This window comes from Chelonia mydas, chromosome 15 (genome assembly GCF_015237465.2).
Source record: "Chelonia mydas isolate rCheMyd1 chromosome 15, rCheMyd1.pri.v2, whole genome shotgun sequence".
Taxonomy (NCBI): Eukaryota; Metazoa; Chordata; order Testudines; family Cheloniidae; genus Chelonia; species Chelonia mydas.
The window spans coordinates 3,205,915-3,226,524 of NC_057856.1; the positions used below are offsets into that span (position 1 = coordinate 3,205,915).

Here is a 20,610-nt window from a genome sequence, read left to right on the forward strand (position 1 = left end):
GCCCCCGTGTCCCCCGGACCATTTCAAACAGCCCAGGGCCCCCACTCACCACCGGCAGCACAGCGGAGCTGAGCAGCTTCCTGCCTGCTCGCTCCACGTGGCTGCCGGCCCCACCCTGTGGCTCCTGGGCGGGGTGGGTCTGTGTCCTGCCCCCCAAGCACCCCTGCGGCCAATAGGAAGCTGCGGGGTCAGTGCCTGGGGGTAGCAGCGCACGGAGACCTCCTGGCCCGCCCTGCCTAGGAGCCCCAGGTAAGCACCGCACCCCCCCTTACCACCTGCCAGAGCCTGCACCCCCACCCCTTTCCCACACACACACCCCCTCTGGCCCCCAAACTCCCTCCCAGAGCCTGTACCCCAGCCCTCTGCACTCCCTCCCAGAGCCTGCACCCCCTCTCTCTGCACCCCCTCCAGCCCCCAAACTCCCTCCCAGAGCCTGCACCCCCACCCCCTCCTACACCCTCACCCCTTGCCTCAGCCCAGAGCCTGCACCCAAACTCCATCCCAGAGCCTGCAACCCTCACCTCCTCCTGCACCCCTGCCCCAGCCCAGAGCCTGCACCCAAACTCTATCCCAGAGCCTGCACCTCAGACCCCCCACTCCCACCCAAACTCCCTCCCAGAGCCTGCACCCCCACCCCTTTCCCACACACACACCCCCTCTGGCCCCCAAACTCCCTCCCAGAGCCTGCACCCCAGCCCTCTGCACTCCCTCCCAGAGCCTGCACCCAAACTCCATCCCAGAGCCTGCGCCTCAGACCCTCCTCTCCCACCCAAACTCCCTCCCAGAGCCCAACCTCTCACCCATCCTGCACCCCAATCCCCTGCCCCAGCCCAGGGCCTTAGGCAGGTGCGGGGTGGAGTTTGGGGGGCAGGCTCTGGGCATTCTGGGCACCACCAAAATTTCTACAAACCTGCTGCCCCTGACTGTTTCTGCCTGTCAGAAGCCATCCCCCAATGCCCCACACTGACAGTGAAATCAGTGCAAGCGCTTCTGGTGAGGACGCGCACCACCGACAGGAGCATAGTGTGGATGTGCAAAAGGGATTTAATTACTGCAGTGGCTGTATGTCGACGTAACTTAGGTCGACTTAATTTTGTAGTGTAAACTTGCCCCACAGGAAGGCTGCCAGTATTCCAGCTAGTTGCCATGTTCGAAATTCAATGCTGTGTTCTCCTCTTCTCTACTTGAGCAGACTGGCACTCGGGCCCCACGGTCAGCCAGTGCAGGTGCACGCACGACTTTCAACCTGGCTCGCTGTGAGGGTTGCCTGGGGCCCCATAAAGCAGGGGAATCTCTCCCTTTTTTGAACTGCTGGGTTGATAACATTGAGCCGCTTGGATCCAGCCTGCTGGGCGACTATTGCGTATTCCATCATGGAGGCATTTAGACCCTACCTCCTTTTGACACAGACTTTATGTAACTGTGGGAGCACAGACGGTTCTCTGCTCCAAAGCTCTTCAGTCATGCCTTTCTTTGTTTGATTTATAACAACATTACATTGGGGGGGCGGTCCCACTCAAGTTCTGATTCAGGTTCATAAAAGGGAGTCGAAATATAGCTCTTTAAAATGCCTTATTTTTCCTTGCATATTTTGTCCCAACAAGTGTTAGCCCAGAGCTTGGAACGATAAGAGATTCCTACATCTGCTGTCACTGAAACAGGACCCATGTGCTGTTGCAGCTAACCAAAGTGCAGAGTGAAATTAAGTGTTGGCACCTAAATGCCCAGCTTTGCTGGTCTCTGGGGCAGCAATTAGTCCTTGCTGATCTACCTTCAGTAAATGCATTTGTGTAGAAGCCTCATACCCAGACATTACAGAATAGCAGAGCTAAAGAGGGGAATATTGGGAATACACCCCAAAACACCCAGTCATTTTTAGGACAGCTAATTTTAAAAGCAAACTACTTCTCTGACACAGTTCCTTTAGTGACAACACTTAATCTGAGCACTGTCCTGGTCTTTGTTTTCCCACCAGAGGATTTTAATGTCATTCTACTGTAAATGCTCTTGAATGTAATTCTTTGGAACAATATATTGTGTGACCCTCTTCTCCTACACAGGAATAAAACGTGGATTCAGGAGTTTTAAAATGCATCATGCTGAAGTGTCGTCACTTACTCCACTGGGCTGCCCCTGGGGTTCGGGAAATGCTCTGTGCGAAGCTGGAGGCATGGGGGGCAGTGGGCACCGCAGGGCAGTGGCAGCTGGGTGGGTTGGAGATGCTCTTCTATGCGGGGCTCTGGGTGCTTCCTGTGGGGATTGGGAGCTGATAAGAGTTTGAGGAGCAAGTCACTGGGGTAGCCAGGGGCGTTGGGTCCCCAGGTTTCTTCTTCAAGATGGGGGGTGTCTCAGCCATTGAAGGGATGTGCTGGGAGGTGGCACAGAGGTAGCAAGCCCCAGGGTAGCTCCACTGGCATGTGTGTGGCGCCAGCCCTGGCAGAAGGTTCCCTTCACCCAGATGCTTCAGGGTAACTGGCTCCTTTTCCCCTGACGCTGCACAATGACCACATGTCGGGGTCAAGGAGCTTTGGGAACCATTTGCTAAGTAGCAGGCTGCCTGTGCCCTCTGAATCCTGTCCTTGTTCCCATCATTTGCCCTGTCCTTCCTCCCCGGGTCCTCCTTAAGTCATGGTGAATGGGAAGTGGAGGGGGGCCCAGGCACTGGTGAGTGAGAGGGGCAGCAGGGCCAGACAAAGGCCACTGGGAGTCAGGTGGGGCCAGGTGATGGCAAACAGGGGGGAAGGGGGTCAGTCTTCCTGGTGCTGCCAATGTTATGGAAGCGTTTGAGAGCCCCTGATCTAGAGGGTGATCCAGCCACTGTCGGGGAGAGCTGCAGGACTTTGCTGAATGGTGCCACGGTGTAGCTGGCCTGGGAGATCCCAGCAGGGATGGGGCCTCACGAAGGAAAAGGCCGCAGCCCTGCAGGGACCAGCTCGGAGCAACTTGGGCTGAACAGGTGCCTAGGACACCAGCCCAGCCTGTAGCCCTTCTGCAGTGCGCCACCTGCCCCCATTACAGGGCCTGAGACCCAAGAGGAGGATTTCCCAGCCATCCAGTTACTCCACCCTCTCTAGCAGCAAGGGCAGGGCGCCTTGTGGCTCAGGCTCTTGCCTGACATTATAGATTTCTCTCCCCCTTGCAGGCAGAAAGCTCTGCTCTCTGCCCCCACCCCTCTCTCTCTCAGGAGCCCTCCTGGTGCCCTGCGCCTCACCCTGGACACCTGGCATCTCACAGTCCTGCCATTGCACAACCTCACGAGCTTGGCAGCTTGAGGCTGAGCCTCTGAGCGGTTTCCTTAGCCTCAGGTCCCCAGTCCTAAGAGCTGCTGCCTCTGTGCAGTCGGCAAGGTCAGGTCCCATCTGATGCCTGCTCCAGCCAGGGTCCTGCTTGGGCAGAGAGATGGGATTGGCCTCTCCCGCAGCACATGTGTTTTCTCTTCCACCTTGCAGGGTCCCACAGTCACAACTGCGAGCAGAGTCTATGGGGCCTTTGCCATACGGGCTCCTCCCTGGATGTCTGGCTCTGCAACCCGCTTCTAAGAGACACATTAACACTGTTGTTTTGAAGGTGTTTGCAGGGCCACTGGCCCTTTATTTACTACCTGCCTCTGCCCCCACCACCTCTTTGTGTACTAGAGGATCCCTGACTCCGGTGGGGATATGTTTGGTTTGTTTGAATTCAACCTGGGGTTTCTTGAATGAGACACTGAATGTTAATCAGATTTTGTTAGTACCTCCCCTCTAGTGCTTTTTAAATTACACCATTGGTACGTTAAGAAGATCCTGCTTGTATTACATTATTTGTAGCATTGGCCAACACATAATTAACAGTGCTATAACCAGAGGCCAGAGTTTAAAGTATAAGCTCAGATAAAATGCTGATAGACATGGCATGAGAAGACAAGACAATCAAACGAGACTGCACCTTCAGACTTAACTGCATTTCCTGACAGGAGAGTGCCTGAGAAACTGCCAGCTCTCTGAACTCCTTTCTCCCTTAGATTTTCTTCCTATAGGACCTTACTTACCACTTCTCAGAGTTGGTGAAAGTCGGCTTTTTTGAAGTCCATTTGTCGTTATTCTGCTGCTCTCATTCCTTCCTTTCCTTGGAATCATGAAATCTCTCATTTCCTGATCACATGCACTTAAATTGTCTTCCACCTTCAGATTTACAACCAATTCCTCCCTGTTGGTCAGAGTCAGGTCTAAAATAGCTGTCCCCCTCATTACTTCCTCCACTTTCTGAAACAAAAAGTGATCCTCAGTACATTCCAAGGGCTTACTGGAAATTTTGTGTTTTGCCATATTACTTTTTCAACAGATGTCTGGGTAGTTCAAGACCCGCATCACTAACAGGTCTTGTGTTTTTGGATATTTGTTCTAGAATGACTCATCCATCTCTCCTTCCTGATGTGGTGGTCTATAGTAGACCCCCCTCATACCACCCTATTTTCTCCCTTGTATGTGTACCCAGAGACTTTCAGCTGGTCTGCCTCTCACCTGCTCTGGATCTCAGAACACATGTATATATTCTTGATATATAATGCAACTCCTCCTCCCTTTTTTCCCGGCCTGTCCTTCCTGAACAAGCTATAGCTCTCTATATCAATATTCCATACATGAAATTTATCCAATCAAGCCTCTGTGATGCCAATTAAGTCATAATTTAGCTTATGGACTAATGCTTCCAGTTCTTCCTTATTTATTCCATATACTCCTTGCATTTGTCCATAAACATCTAAGATGTTGAACTGATTTCCCCACTGATTTCCCACTTGTTCCTCCGATGACCCTATTCTAATTTTCCATGTCCGACTCCTCCCACACCCAGCTTAACCCTCTGTTAAGGTCACCTTTTTTATGTTTACCTTTGGGCTTCAGTCACATGCCCCCCTTGAACCTAGTTTAAAACCCTCCTCACTAGGTTGGTGAAAATGCTCCTCCCTGTCTTGGTCAGGTGGGTGGTCCTTCCTTACTCATCAGACCTACTCACTGTGTGTATCAGAGTCAGATCTGCTGACCGGAGTGACAAAAATATTTTCCCTACAGTTTACTCCTTTTAGCATAGCCCAGGGCTGGGAAAGAAGGAGACGAATTCTGCTGTGGCTCATGCAGCAGCCTCAGAACTATTAACTAAGCACAGATCACAGCAATGTTATTGCAGCTGCTGATGTCCAAACCAGAACAAGCCCAGTGTGACTCTCTGACCACAAGGTTGTTTCTCAGGAAAAGTCTTTTTCCTCGTGAAACGAGCTTATTTGAGCCAGTCAGTGAAGCCGCAGAACTGCGCAGCGATCGCATCCCATTTCCAACAGGAGTTGTTTCAGGGAAATTCCATGGCCTGTTATACAGGAGGCCAGGCCCTTTCTGACCTTGGAGTCTTGGCCATTTTGCAGTTGCATCTGACAGCAGAACTGCACTTTGACGTTGTCACAGATCCACAGATGTGGTGCTCTCGCACAGCTCTGGAGCAGTCCCCGGGAGGGTCCCCTTCAGTGTGTCAACCCCCTTAGGGGCACACTCTCGCCCCTTGGCTTCATCACCTCCTGGGACCCAACTTTGGAGCCTTCAGCACCCCTGCTTCACGCCGTGAGCTCCCCTCAGCAAATCCATCTGGATTAGACACCTGGGGGAGACTTCACTCCCAAAAGGAACCATGCACTCCCAACTTCCTTAATCTGGAGTGACTCTCAGACAGTGTTGTACAAACATAAGGGTTTATTAGACGTCTAGAACACAGCATAGAATGTCCTTAGTTAATAGAGAATGGAAAGTTACAGCAAAGTATATCTGGACCCTCTCTGACCCCCCTCTTGAATCCCAGTCCAGAAAATTCTCTCCCTCTTCTAGCAGCCCAACACTTAACAAGCCCACCTGATCCCTCCTCTGTCCTTTGTCCTTGTTCCAGGACAAACCTCTTCACCTAGCCCTCCCCATTAGCCTTTTTTTCTCCAGCTGGTCACACCCAGCTGGCTTCCTGTGGAGGAGTCACCCTCCATGGTCATTAGTTACTCGGTACCAAACATCTGGCCAATTGGAGTGGCCACATTGTCTTTTTTGAGCTCTCCATGGCATGGGCTCCAGGCCCCAGTCAGCCAGGTGTCAGTCACGCCTGTATCTCTGGGTCACTGCAAAGAGTAAACAACCTTTTCCCACCACCTAGTTAACCAGGCACCACACAGGGGAAACTGAATCGCACACAAGATTCGTACAAAACATTACAAAAATTTCCCACAATCACAGATGTTACAGCACTGGCAGAGTTTCCCAAATGCCCAAGGAACAGGATATACCAAGACAGACAATGCCTATTTTTAAAACCTCCACTCTGGTTAAGGTTTGTGCCTTGGGCCTGTTGGGTGCATTTGGACCCTGCTGTTGGTGGCTGGTTAGACTTGTAAGCTCCTTGGTCCAGGGACTTCATTTTCCTGTGTGTGGAGTTCAGGGCTGAGCTCGGGGCAGCAGGCCCTGAACAAACATGGGCTAGGCCCCTCCTGGGGGGTTGATTCTTCCTCACTGATGCTGGGTCTATTCCCTGGGCCCTGAGGCAGGAACTGCAGGGGCTGGTGACCCGGGTTCACTCTGTTTTCTGTGCAGGACAGGATCCTACCCCATGGGCCTTGGGGCTCCCTGCAGAGCCCGGCAGTCGGTGCCGTGGGCCGGACTGGTCCCCGGCGCGACGGCCCTGTCCTGGGGGTGGGTTGGAAAAGAGAGGAGCCCCGTAGGGGAGGGTCTGCAGTGCCCGGCGGCCAGGCTGGGGAGGCGCCCGGGGTCCGGGCGGGGATGGGGGCTGAGGAGCGGGGAGGGGCCCGGCCGGCCGGCGCCCGGGGCTCCCGGTTTGGGCCGCTCCAGCCACCGCTCCCGCCCCACTTGGCTTCCCGCCGCCTCTCGTAAGTTTCCGCCTCGCGCCGTCGCTAGGCAGCGGCTACACGTGCCCACCAATGAGAGCGCGGAGGGGCCGCCGCGTTCCACGGTTGCTGCGCGACCCCGGCCGGGGCGTTCCAGAGTCGCTGCGGAGCGGCCGGTCCCGCCCCGCCGAGCCGTTTGCCCCGGAGCCAGGCCCCTGCCGGCAGGTGAGTCCGACCCTCCCCCGCTGCAGGGGCTGGATCGGGGGCATCTGGGGCAGGAGCCCGAGCGGGGCCCCCCGAACGCACGCCTGGGGGGTGCGCCCGCCCTCCCGGGACCCGGAGCCCCTGGGAGCACCCGACCCTGGAACCTGGAACCCAGAGCCCCTGCCCTGGACCAGGCCCCCTTGGAACATCTCTCCCCCCCCCCCCCCCCCCCCCCCCCGGGATCCCTGAACTTCTGTCCTGGGCCGGACCCCCTGGGAGCACCCGACCCCGGGACCCAGAGCCCCTGCCCTGGACCAGGCCCCCTTGGAACATCTCCCCCGCCCCGGGATCCCTGAACTTCTGTCCTGGGCCGGACCCCCTGGGAGCACCCGACCCCGGGACCCAGAGCCCCTGCCCTGGACCAGGCCCCCTTGGAACATCTCCCCCCCCCGCGATCCCTGAGCTTCTGTCCTGAGCCGGACCCCCTGGGAGCACCCCACCCTGAAACCCAGAGCCCCTGCCCTGGACCAGGCCCCCTTGGAACATCTCCCCCCCCCCACCCCACCCCCCCGCCCCGCGATCTCTGAGCTTCTGTCCTGGGCCGGACCCCCTGGGAGCACCCAACCCCGGCACCCGGAGACCCTGCCCTGGGCCAAGCCCCCTGGTAGCATCCACTGTCCTGGGACCTGGAGCCTTGACTGGGCCCCTCACCTGGGTGCGCTCACCCTGGGGAGCCTGGCACCCACATAAGAGTCTGCCGCCCCAGTTGAGATGGGGAGGGGACTGGTCCCAGTATGCAATGCTCCCTTGCCAGCCAAATGACCTTCATTAGTGAGGGCAGCATGAACCTCTGGGCCTCTCTCTAGGGGCCCACTTCTCCCCTGCCAGCCCCCAGCCTGGTGACCCCTCTGCCTGTGTGCGGAAGGGGTGTAACACGCCACTAAATTACACCCCCTCCCCAACATGCTGATACACCCACTGAGCACTCACTTTGCTCTAGGGTAGATGGCACACCGGCTCTCATTCCGTCCCTCTTTCACTACCCGTCCCTGCAGGACGCAGGCACCACTTACAGCCACATGAGTGTTCCCAGGTACCTGCCGAGGTGCTGGGGTGGCTCCGGGTTGGGCAAAGCTTGGGTCCCCTGGTTCCATTACTCCCACGGAGGGTTGTGGGTACCACACCACCCCTGCATGCATGTGGTTGGCTGCTGCCTATGATGCCTGCATGCAGATCTGCCTCTGGAATGCTATCCTCCATCCCATGCCCAGTGTTTGTGAGGAAAGTATGGGCACTTGGGTTGAGTCTCTTTCAGCGTGCTCACCAGGGGCAGGAGCTCTCACACTGGCCTAGTTCTTAGCAGTTGCAGGATCCCAGCCCCATTGCTGGCCAATTGGCCACTCAAGGGTGAATTAGCTTTTAAAGCTGAAGCAGAGCAGGAAACGTGGATTCTCCCTGTGGGGGCAGAAGCAACGGGATAGATGTCTGAACACCTTACGTCAGGAGCAGGGGCTGCCAAGCATAGTCCACAAACAGATCTTTGGTTGTCCTCTCTCGCACATCCTTGGCCTTTTGAGCAGGACTGGGAACTGCTGCGTACGGAGATCTTCAAATGCATTTGCTTTGGAACTGGCCCCTGGGCCAGCCTCTCCCCACGGCTCCTCAGTTAGAACTTGGTGTGTGTGCAGAAGCTGGAATGGTAAAATCCCTCCTCCAGCATTACATGTTTCTCAAACCCAGTCAAGTGATGAGTTCTGTCACCCTGCTGCCTCCCACTCCTTGGTATCTCTGCACAGGGGCCTGTTTGGGCAGCATGCCAGAGACACACTATCACCAGGTTCTGCTCCCCTCAACCCTGGGCCACGGTGCCACTGCTGAGTTAGCACCTAGCTCCAGGGACACTTGAGTCTGGGTCGAAGCCTCTGCCATGCTGAGATGCTGGATGAGCTGCACTGTCAGGCAGGGCAGGTCTGGGCAGATCTCCCTGCCCAGCCATGTGTGCTCTGGACATACTGATGCTGAGAAGTCTGTTGGCGTTCAGTGAGCGGGAACAGTCTGGGCTGGCGGGGCAGGGGAGAAGCTGGCACTGCGTGTGGAGGACTCATTCCCTGCCTAGCAGACAGGTTGGCTGCAGTGTCACCAACTTTCAGGATTTTATCGCCAGTTTCACAATAAGTGTGTTTTCCTTAAAGCCCCAGGTCCTGGAGTCAGGGGATGATGTGAAAATTTCATCTTTAATTTAAAGACGTCAATTTCTTGCCTTTCTGATGCCAGAGAAAAACCTGAAAATGGCCCTAAAAGGCAAATAAAGCACACCATGAGTGTTGTAAATCAATATCATAATTTGGGGGGCCGCTACCGGAGCCTCTCCATTAGCTGTTACTAGTGTCGGGAGCTGTGACACACAAGCGAACAGTTCTGAGTCCATCCAGCAGAGGGCAGCGCTGCACAGTCCTAGTCCAGTTTGCTATGGCCTATATGTTCAAAAGAGACATTGATTTTTGGGGCCCAGTATGAGCCGCCCCCCAGAGGCATGAGTTCCAGAAAGTGCTGAGCCTGCGCTCAGTGAAACTCCACCCCCCTTTGAGGTGTCTGCAGTTGGGCCCCCAGTCACTGGTTCCTTTTGAGAACTTAAGCCCACGTTTGAATGATTTCCTCTGACGCTGCCACATGCTGCCTGTGACCCTTTTCTGGCATCTGCGCCTCCTCCGGTCTTGGGAAAGAGGCAGCTGGAATGTCCTAGGTCGTAGCTGGGCGAGCGGAGCCAACCGCGGCCGTATCTGTACAGACAGTCGTGGCTGTCACAGGCACTGAACCCAGGAGCTTCTGCACCAAACACACGCATCTAACACAGGAGGTCAGGGGAACTTCTGCAGGTGGGAGTTAGCGGCAGGCTGGCATGTGCCCTCGGTGGCCAATAGAGGGCGACACGCCCACGTGCACGAAGTCCGGTCACTGCAGAGCGTCAGCCTGCCCTCAGCAGTGGCAGGAGTAAGCCGCGTGAGCTGCCGCAGGAAGGTCCCCCAAGAGCCACTTGCCCCAGGGCAGCACGGAGGGGACTTGACCCACTTGCTGCTGCGCTTTTGTGTTCCAGGGCCAGGCAGCATGACCGACACGGAGCTGGAAGAGGGCGGAGCCACCCTGGAGCTCGAGGATGAGAATGGCACCAAATCCGGTAAGGGCGTGGCCTGCGGGTGGGGATTTACACCTCCCTTGTGCCAGCACAGAGCTCCCACACACCCGGTAATGCCTGGCCAGGGGCGCTGCCGTGACCAATGGCCTTGGGGGGTGCGGGGTGGCGCCCGGGGCGTGGACATTTCCAGCTGCAGTTAAATCTGTTTCCTTAAGTGAATTGGGGGATGGTGGAAGGTGCCAGTGTGGCAGCCCCAGAGCCTGAAACCCACAGCCCGGCTCAGACACTGCTGAGCAAGCTACCCTCCCAGAGCACCCAGCTGAGACCGAGCGCAGCGGGCACATGGCCATGTGCCACAACCGATGAGGGGCAGCCGGGGGCACAAAGAAAGGGGCGGGGTTTGGGGTTCATTTGATTGTATTACAGTCAACATCACAAACACATCTCACCTGTCTGCACACACACAGCTATGAACACACATACCCAGAGCTCACCCGCCAGGGCGTGGACACACACACACACACGCACACGCAGAGCTCAATCTCCAAAGGCACAGAAACACAGGGCTAAAATTATACACGTGCAAACACCTGTCTGCAAGTCCCCACCCCCAAGTCTCCCCAAGGGGTTTCACAGGAGGTCACGGCATTTCGTTGGTGACTCCTTACAACGTGCCGCCCACTGCTGCATCTCTCTGGCTGCTGTAGTGGGGCAGAGGAGCTGACGGTCTCCGTATCAGCCTGTGAGCAGAGGCCGCAAGAAGGCATCTCAGAGCTGGAGCCGCAGGGCACATTGCAGCTGCCATGTCCCAAAGCAATGGCAGGCTGGTGCACAGGGTGGGAGGGAAGGGTGTGTACACACCCACACCCACAGTCTGGGGCACTGGCGAGAGAGCAGCGTGACTCCAGCCCATTGGCTCAGCACAGCCTTGGGTGTGTTCCACCTGACACCGTATGTCTGACCTTTAGCCCATCAGCCCCCACGCTGCTCGGGAAGGGGGGCGAATGCTCTTGTCATCCCCAGGCCCCAGGAGAGGAAGCAGTGGCTATGCAGTGACAGAACTGGGAGTAGAACCCAGGAGTGCTGCTGCTTTTCTCATGCCTTATCACCACAGACCTGTGCATCTCTGCTTCTCCATGGGTTTGTGTGATCCCACCAAATCGCAGCCCTTCCCAGCAACTTACCGCTGACCTGAGACAGAGAGAGGGAAGCCCAGGGCGGCCTGGTTTCGTGGGCACCGAGGAAAGAATGTGGTGGAAGGGAAGGTCTTTCAGGTTCTGCATACAGTCAGAAATGTTCAAATCTCAAATTAGATTAGATTTCTCTTAGATTTACTTTCGTAAAATACCAGTTGTGTTGCTCCTAGCCTGATTCTACAGGCACATGCACACACACGCGCACACACACACACACATGCACAAACACGAACACACACGCGCAGGAACATGCAGATACACGCTGATCTCTGGTTTGCACTTCTCACGTTATTAGGAAAACCTGCCCAAGGAGCTGGAAATGTGGAAGCATCTTGTCAGGGTTCCTTCCCCACTCTGAACTCTGGGGTACAGATGTGGGGACCCGCATGAAAGACCCCCTACGCTTATTTCTACCAGTTTAGGTTAAAAAATTCCCCAAAACACAAATCTCTATTTGTCCTTGGACTGAGGTATGCTGCCACCACCAAGTGATTTAGACAAAGAATCAGGGAAAGGACCGCTTGGAGTTCCTATTCCCACAAAATATCCCCCCAAGCCTACACCCCCTTTCCTAGGGAGGCTTGAAAAATAAACAAGGTGAGCACAAACCAGACCCTTGGGTTTGTAGGACACTAAAAACCCAATCAGATTCTTAAAAAACAGAACTTTATTATAAAGGAAAAAAAAGTAAAAGAATCACCTCTCTAAAATCAGGATGGAAGGTAATTTTACAGGACAATCAGATTCAAAACACAGAGGATTGCCCTCTAGGCAAAACTTAAAAGTTACCAAAACCAGGGATAAACCTCCCTCTAGCACAAGGAAAATTCACAAGCTAAAACAAAAGATAAACTAACGCATTTCCTTGCTTTACTTACAATTTTTGTAATCTAGATGCTTAGTTCAAGTAGGGTTTTGGGAGATGTATTTTCCCTGTCCTGATTCCTCGCTGACCCAGAGAGAATCAACAAAGAGAACAAAGCAAAAAACTTCCCCCACAGATCTGAAAGTATCTTCTCCCCTTATTGGTCCTTTTGGTCAGGTGCCAACCAGGTTACCTGAGCTTCTTAACCCTTTACAGGTAAGGAGGGATTTTATGGTACCCGTAGCCGTATGTTTATGACAAACCTAGACAGAGGCAGCCCTAAAGCTCCCCTGGTCTGGGGGGTGGAGGCCATGACATGAGCCTCTCTCTGCAGGACAGGTGGGGATTAAAGCTGCGGGGCTGTAAGGCTTGTCTCTGTCTGGCCTGCTGGGGTATGTGGGTACTGACCAGATGCTGCCACCGCTGCAGATCTGGAGACAGCGGAGCCGCCATCCTGTCCTGGGACTGCAGGCACCCGAGCAAAGGACCATTGTGATTCCCTATTGGACTCCATCGACGCTCAGCTCAGCCAGCTGCAGGTGTGTGGGGAGGGGCTGGGGGAAGCCCCGAGGAAGGGGCAATTGCTGTGGGTCAGAGGAGGCGTCTGAAATGTGGCAGGTCTTGAGGATTGGTCTCAGGATTCAGCTTATGCACCAATCACTCAGGCAGCTGGCTGGTGTGGGCCAGTACCTGCCCAGGGCCGGTGGCTCGCGGGGAGTGGTGCCTGCCCAGGGATCCGGCCACCTGGCTGGCATGGGGTGGTGCCTGCCCAGGGATCCAGCCACCTGGCTGGCATGGGGTGGTGCCTGCCTGGGACACGACCACCCGGCTAGAGTGAGGTGGTGCCTGCCTGGGACCTGGCCACTTGGCTGGCGTGTGCCCGAGGACCTGATGGCCAGTGTCTCTGTCTGGACACACATCTCCCATGGTGTGGGAGCCCCAGGTGCAGTCTCTGTCGTGTGGTGGATCTGTGCCGAATGGGTTTGTTTCATGCACACGCACCCCCCTGCTATTCTGGACGCTGCGTAACCAGGAGGGAGGCGCGGGTAGCCTGCAGCTGTGCCATTATCTGTTTCTTCTCCTTCTGCAGTGGCAGGGCCCTGGTGCAGGAGTCGCAGGTGGTCGCACGAATGGGGACACCTCCCTGGAATGCTCCCCTAACGCCTCCTGGACTGCAGGTGACTGAGCAAGGGCCAGCATGATTCTGGGAGGGGGAGGATCTAGGCCCACCCAAAACTAAAGACCCGCCCCCTAAAGCGAGGAGCGGGGCCACAAGGCAAGAAAGCAGCAGAGCACTTGGGACAGCAAATGTAAAAACAGGATGGGAGTGAAGGACAAGGGGTCAGAGTCAGGGCACTGGGCAGGCTGAGCGAATGATGGGACGAGCTTGTTCCTGGCGTGCTTTGTGGAAGGGCAAACTCCCCAGTGCAGGGGAAGCTGGCTAGAGAGCAGCTGTTGCTGGGGAAGCCCAGAGGCTCTGTTCAGAGACAGCTCAGAAATACAAACCCCTCCCTCTTGGAGCTGCAGAGTTGGACTGTGCCCATTTCAGGACGGGCTTTCTGGCAAGATTCCCACCGGCCAGGCCCCGCGCGTGGACTCTGCCATGCTCTGATACACAGCGTGGGAGTTCTGCTGCAAGCCTCCGAGAAACAAAGCAGCTGAGGTTTCTGGTGAATTAAATCTGAACTCAAATGATGCTCTCAGCAGCGCTGCCCCCCGGCAGTTTAATCCGTTTTCGAATTCCGTTTATTTTGAACTGCCCCCTAATCTTGAATTCTGAGCACGCTGCAAGATTTTGAACTGAAAACACATAACTGCGTCATCAACTTTGTTGGGGGAGGGAGGTCCTGGCAGCCAAGGAGGGGGCCATGGGGTCAGGGAAGGTATCAGTGTGGGATGCTGTTGGGGATTTTGTGATTATTGCATCAGACAGCTGGTTTTGCTAAAACAACCAGCAGTGAAATAGTTAATGAAGTGATCATTTAAATGGGCATCAACTTCAGAGTTAGTACCCCTTCCACGTGATGAACTAGGGCAGTTCACGCTTCCTGGTGCTCTTGTGTCAGGCTCTCTGCAGACTCAGGCAGGCTCAGTTGCACCTGTCACACTTGGTTCATGTTTGGAAGGTTTTCCTGGCAATCAGAACTTATGTTTTAAATGAAAGCTTCTCTGCTGGAGCCCAGTTCTGCAGCAAGGCGAGGCCCTGCCAAATAGCTGTGGGCTTGTATGGGAAATAAAGTCTCAATAGTATTGGGCTAAATAATTCTCTGATCCGCTTCTTGATAGGTTTCATTTGCTCCCTGCCTGATGTCACAGTCCTCTGCTTATGACATCACAGCGATGGCCAGAGCAGCCAGTCTTTGCTCAGCCCCACTCCAGGAGGGCAGACGGGTACGTCTGCAGGGGAGGGGTCGCTGGGCTGCTCGGAGGAGGAGGAGCAAGGACTTGTGTTGCAGTTCACACTCTGCAGGTCTGTGTTGCTGCTGACACGCAGATCAAGGGCTCGGCTGAGGGTACGGGTCCCAGGCAGAGCTGCTTGCTGCTGACACACAGATCAAGGGCTTGGCTGAGGGCACGGGTCCCAGGCAGAGCTGGGTGAACTGGTGTAACAGCATTGAAGCCAACAGAAGTTTGAATTTGGCCCATGAACAGCATGGTGCTTGGCAGGGATGCCGCTTGGCCCCTTCATCCCGGTGTTGTTTCAGAAGGCGAGGGCAGGGAAGTGGCAGCTGGGAAGGGAGGTGGGTGGAGTGCTGCAGCAGTGTGTTTGGGATGGAGCGCGTGTGAGTGGGGCAGACAGAACAAGGGTGAGGAGCTGGTGGGGGAGCAAAGGGGGTGGTCACTGAGCAGGGGGTCACTGCTGGCGGTAGGGGGAGCCATGCGACGCCATGTGATGGCGGGGCAGGAGAACCATCTGAGGCTGTTCTGGGAGCACTGCAAGGCTTTGTCCTTTAACAGGTGTCAAAGTGGAACTAAGGGGTTAACTGAGGGCGGGTCTTTGAAGCGAATAACCAATTGCAGGAATCGCTTGTGGAGAAAGTGATCAGGAATAGTCGGCATGGATCAGGAACAGTCAGCATGGATTCACCAAGGGCAAGTCATGCCGGACTAATCTAATTGCCTTCTATGACGAGATAACTGGCTCTGTGGATGAGGGGAAAGCAGTGGACGTGTTGTTCCTTGACTTTAGCAAAGCTTTTGACATGGTCTCCCACAGTATTCTTGCCAGCAAGTTAAAGAACTATGGGCTGGATGAATGGACTATAAGGTGGATAGAAAGTTGGATAGATTGTCAGGCTCAACAGGCAGTGATCAATGGCTCCACATCTAGTTGGCAGCCAGTATCAAGTGGAGTGCCCCAAGGGTCGGTCCTGGGTCCGGTTTTGTTCAATATCTTCATAAATGATCTGGAGGATGGTGTGGATTGCACCCTCAGCAAGTTTGCAGATGACACTAAACTGGGAGGAGAGGTAGATACGCTGGAGGGTAGGGATAAGATACAGAGGGACCTAGACAAATTGGAGGATTGGGCCAAAAGAAATCTGATGAGGTTCAACAAGGACAAGTGCAGAGTCCTGCACTTAGGACGGAAGAACCCATGCACTGCTACAGACTAGGGACTGAATGGCTCGGCAGCAGTTCTGCAGAAAAGGACCTAGGGGTTACAGTGGATGAGAAGCTGGATATGAGTCAACAGTGTGCCCTTGCTGCCAAGAAGGCCAATGGCATATTGGGATGTATACGTAGGGGCACTGTCAGCAGATCGAGGGACGTGATCGTTCCCCTCTATTCGACACTGGTGAGGCCTCATCTGGAGTACTGTGTCCAGTTTTGGGCTCCACACTACAAGAAGGATGTGGAAAAATTGGAAAGAGTCCAGCGGAGGGCAACAAAAATGATTAGGGGACTGGAACACATGACTTATGAGGAGAGGCTGAGGGAACTGGACTGTCTAGTCTGTGGAAGAGAAGAATGAGGGGGGATCTGATAGCTGCTTTCAACTACCTGAAAGGGGGTTCCAAAGAGAGTGGATCTAGACTGTTTTCAGTGGTAGCTGATGACAGAACACGGAGTAATGGTCTCAAGTTGCAGTGGGGGAGATTTAGGTTGGATATTAGGAAAAACTTTTTCACCAGGAGGGTGGTGAAACACTGGAATGCGTTACCTAGGGAGGTGGTGGAATCTCCTTCCTTAGAAGTTTTTAAGGTCAGGCTTGACAAAGCCCTGGCTGGGATGATTTAATTGGGGATTGGTCCTGCTTTGAGCAGGGGGTTGGACTAGATGAGCTCCTGAGGTCCCTTCCGACCCTGATATTCTATGATTCTATGAAAGGTGCAACAGAATTGGTTGCAATACAAGCTTGCTATTCCTAGGCCGGGATTGGCCGAAATAATCTTTGTGACATGCTGATTGGATAGGAGGCTCAGGGTGCAATGGGTCCTGCACAGGCTATGAAATCTGAGTGGTTATAGGGGCCCAGTGGCAAAGCCCTGGGCCTTGATCTGCCCCCTATAGTGAGCCCTTCCCTATGGGGACAGGCCCTGGCGGGGGGAGGAGCTTGTGTTATAAGAACATAAGAACAGCTATAGTGGGTGAGACCAAAGGTCCATCAAGCCCAGTATCCTGTCCTCTGACAGTGGCCAATGGCAGGTGCCCCAAAGGAAATGAACAGACAGGTTATCATCAAGTGATCCATGCCCTGTCACCCATTCCCAGCTTCTGGTAAACAGAGGCTAGGGACAGCATCCCTGCCCATCCTGGCTAATAGGTCCATCAATGGCTATCTTCCATGAATCTATCTAGCTCCCTTTTGAACTCCGTTATAGTCTTGGCCTTCACAACACTCCCTGGCAAGGAGTTCCAGAGGTTGACAGTGCGTTGCATGAAAAAATACTTTCTTGTGTTTGTTTTAAACCTGCTACCTCTTAATTTCATTTGGTGTCCCCTTGTTCTTGTTTTATGAGAAGGAGTAAATAACACTTCCTTGTTTACTTTCTCTACACCACTCATGATTTTATAGACCTCTGTCATATCCCCCCTTAGTCGTCTCTTTTCCAAGCTGAAAAGTCCCAGTCTTATTAATCTCGCCTCATACGGAAGCCGTTCCATACCCCTAATCATTTTTGTTGCCCTTTTCTGAACATTTTCCAGTTCCAATATATCTTTTTTAAGATGGGGAGACCACATCTGCGCACGGTATTCAAGGTGTGGGCGCACCATGGATTTATAGAGAGGCAATCTGATATTTTCTGTCTTATCTATGTTACCAGATAGTGACCCCTAAAGGTGACTGAGTGATGTTGATGGTCCCTGGAGGGAGACTCCACCGTTCCAAGGAGGTCTCCAAGATGATGGCCACACTGCTGGGATGCATGCGGTGGAGGGAGCGGGGATTTGGGCTGACATGCTGGCACTCAACACTGGAGGCAACCAAAGCCAGAGGCTGCTTTCCCACATACCAGTCTAAGGCGCCCATCTTCCCCAGCCCCTTCGCTTAATACCTGTCCCACGTGTGCAAGAAACACTCCACAAAGGAGCAGGGAAACCGTGGGTGGCCAACAGCAAGTGGTTCCACTTAGAAGGTGTAGTCTGGCACCCAGACACTGCGGTGATGGGCTTTCATGAGTGGGTGACTGCGACACTTCTAGAAAGGAACAAGAAAGAGCCCCGGGCGGGTGGGATTTTATGGTTTGCCTCCTGCCAGAACAGAATCTACACCAAATAAGCTTTAAAATGGCAAATAGGAGCATATGAATAGCCAGATTGGATCAGAGCAAAGGGGGACCAGCATTCTGTCTCTGAGGGTGCCCAGTGCCAGCCACTTCAGAGGGAAGCGTGCGAACCCTGCAGTGGGCAGGTACAGTCCCATAAATACCTGCAGAGAGAAGGCAGGTGATGGAGGCAGCATGGCCCAATGGGTAGGACATGGCGGGAGACTCTGGAGACCTGGGTTCTGTTCCTACCTCTGGCTTCCTGTGTGTTGTCGAGCAATCGATTACTTCTCTGCCCCTCAGTGTCCCCCATCTGTTCAATGGGGCTAGCGGTACTGACCCTCCTGGGTAAAGCAGGGAGAGATCTGCAGATGAAAAGAGCAGACTGTCCTGTCTTCTCACACTAGTGAGCTTGAACGCCTTTGCAGAGGAAGAAACCGGCTTGTTGTTAGTATAATGATATTTACAAATCAGTTCCGCCTTCATTTAGCTTTCAGGACCAAGTTCAGAGTTGGGTGGATTTTCCCCCCTGCAAGATCAGACATTGCTAGCAGCTCCTCGGGCAGAACAGAGCGGGCAAGGCAGGAACTCGGCTCCCCCGTATGGAGTGCTAGCTCTGAGCCTCCCGGCTGGATGGCCCCTGCTCTGTTTCCCATTGAGATGTGCAGGCCTGGGAAAGTGAGGGTGCTCGCCAGTGTAATGGTGGTTTGTGGAGGGACTCACAGCTCTTTGTTTACTTCCCTCCCCTGTGCAGAGATGGAAGGATGCTGTGCGAACCAGGATGGCACCTCCTGGGGCGAAGCTGGCCCCTCTCGGAAGGAGGAGTACAGCTGGAGGCTGCTGCATCTCCTTGGCTCTGAGCAAGCCCCGGAGAACCTGGGGGACCAGAGCGACTCGAATTCCATCTGCACGGAGGACTTTGCTGCCAGGTTTAGGGACGGCATGGTCGAGCCCTTGGTGAATTCCGATGGGGAAGGGGATGTGCCAGCTGGGGGGTTCCCAGCTGGAGACTCTGCTGAGGAAGGGAGCGTCCCGGGAGTCAAAGCCAGGAGCACTGGTCTCTCCCCCGCCGCGGAGACGTGTGAGGCTGTGGCAGAGGGGCGAGAAGGGGACTTACCCCTGGCTTTGTCCAGCAGCGTGGAAGGGCCCCAGTCCCTGAGCTGTAGGACCAGGAGAGAGAGCCTGGAGTCTCTGGGGGGCAGGATATCCAGGCTGAGCCAGCTCAACACCGTGGAGACCCCAAGCAGCACGGACCCGGGGAAAGCCAGCTCCACGGGCAGCCGGGCTCCCGGACTAGCCCCTCCTGAACGGGTGGAGACCTCGGAGGAAAGCATTCCCTGGCCCCTGGAGGGCTCTTCCAGATGGATCCAGGTCTCCTGGGAAAACTCCCTACCTTTCAGCAGCCCCTTGCTCGTGGAGGAGCTGGGCCCCAGCCAGCCACGCAGAGCTCTGGGTGCCGGTGCCAGCGGCACGAGAGCCTGGGCCGGAGAGTCCCAGCCTGTGAGCACGGCTCCGAGTCCGTCCGGGAGGAGACAATCTGAGCATGGGCACGTCTGGTCCCACAGCCCCTCTCACTCTGCACCCACAGTGGCCCGCGGCAGCCCTTCACTGGCCTCCAGAGGGGAGAAGAGCCCCCGGCTAATAGCATCCCCCTGCCCCGACCAAGGGCTGCCCCTGGAGAAGCTGGGACATCAAGGCTCAGCTTTGCAAGGGTTTGGTGCCACAACACAGCTGGCTAGTAGCCCTGAAAGCGCCCAGACATCCCTAGCTATGGTTAGCGATGGCTGCATGGTGACGCAGGGTGGGGTTGGTCCAGGAGATCCCAAGAGGGAAGCCCCAGAGCTGCTGCAACAGGGGTCGGTGATTCCCCGGGGACCGTCTGGAAGGGGCGTCACTCGTGCTGCGGCTAGCGGAGGCGGGGAGGGAATCTGGCGGAGCTGTGAGCTGCAGTCTGGCCCAGCGGAGAGGGGAGCTCGCGGCCTGACACTGTGTAAGTCTGGAGCACAGGGCTGAAAGTGCCGTGGAGTCGGCTGGACTCTGCAGGAGTCTGGCTGGCTCCAGAACTAGGGCTGGCTCGTCCCTCTGCCCTGTCACCATGGAACTGAGTACGTGGGGAGAAAACGTTCATCGCTGAGCTCGGGAGGAGGGTGTCAGCATGGATGGGAAGCACTGGATCAGCACATGGGGGAGCAGTGACAGTACGTGGGGGGACGCTGTGACAGCACAGTGGGGGCTGCATTGGCCATTGGGGTGAGACGATAGAGGCTCTTGTGGACTCTTCCTGGCTCATAAGGGGTCTGACAAACTCCCCGGGAGTGCCGCATTCCCAGTGATCACAGACATCCTTGCAAGCTCAGCAAAGCCCCATGGGACCTGGCCAGTCTGTCAAAGGGGATGGGCAGGTCCCGGTCATGTCCCCACCCTGTGGGGCACTAGCAGGGAAAGGTGCTTGGGGCTGCCCTCCCTTGGGCAGGGACACACCTGCATTTCTGCCATGCTGCGAATGAAACAGACACAACCGGTTGTTCCTATCCCCCGCCTTCCACCAGTGCTCCCCGTGCCGGAGCAGCGCTGGCTGGTTGCCTGTCCTGGCTTTGGCAGCGGGGGAGCTGGGCGGCAGGGCCTGGGGAGTGGCTGGGAAGAGAAGGCTGTGG

General features: G+C 55.3%; 1 protein-coding gene across 1 annotated transcript in view; it reads left to right on the forward strand.

The window, feature by feature from the left end:
- Nucleotides 1-6,970: 6,970 nt before the first annotated feature.
- LOC119563793 overlaps nucleotides 6,971-20,610 on the forward strand; it is a 63,156-nt gene continuing 49,516 nt past the window's right edge. The window contains exons 1-5 of the mRNA XM_037878990.2: nucleotides 6,971-7,072; nucleotides 10,146-10,226; nucleotides 12,675-12,784; nucleotides 13,336-13,423; nucleotides 18,711-19,946. Of these exons, the coding sequence (XP_037734918.1) occupies nucleotides 10,157-10,226; nucleotides 12,675-12,784; nucleotides 13,336-13,423; nucleotides 18,711-19,946 (1,504 nt within the window). The 5' untranslated portion in view covers nucleotides 6,971-7,072; nucleotides 10,146-10,156. The remainder of the gene's footprint in view (nucleotides 7,073-10,145; nucleotides 10,227-12,674; nucleotides 12,785-13,335; nucleotides 13,424-18,710; nucleotides 19,947-20,610) is intronic.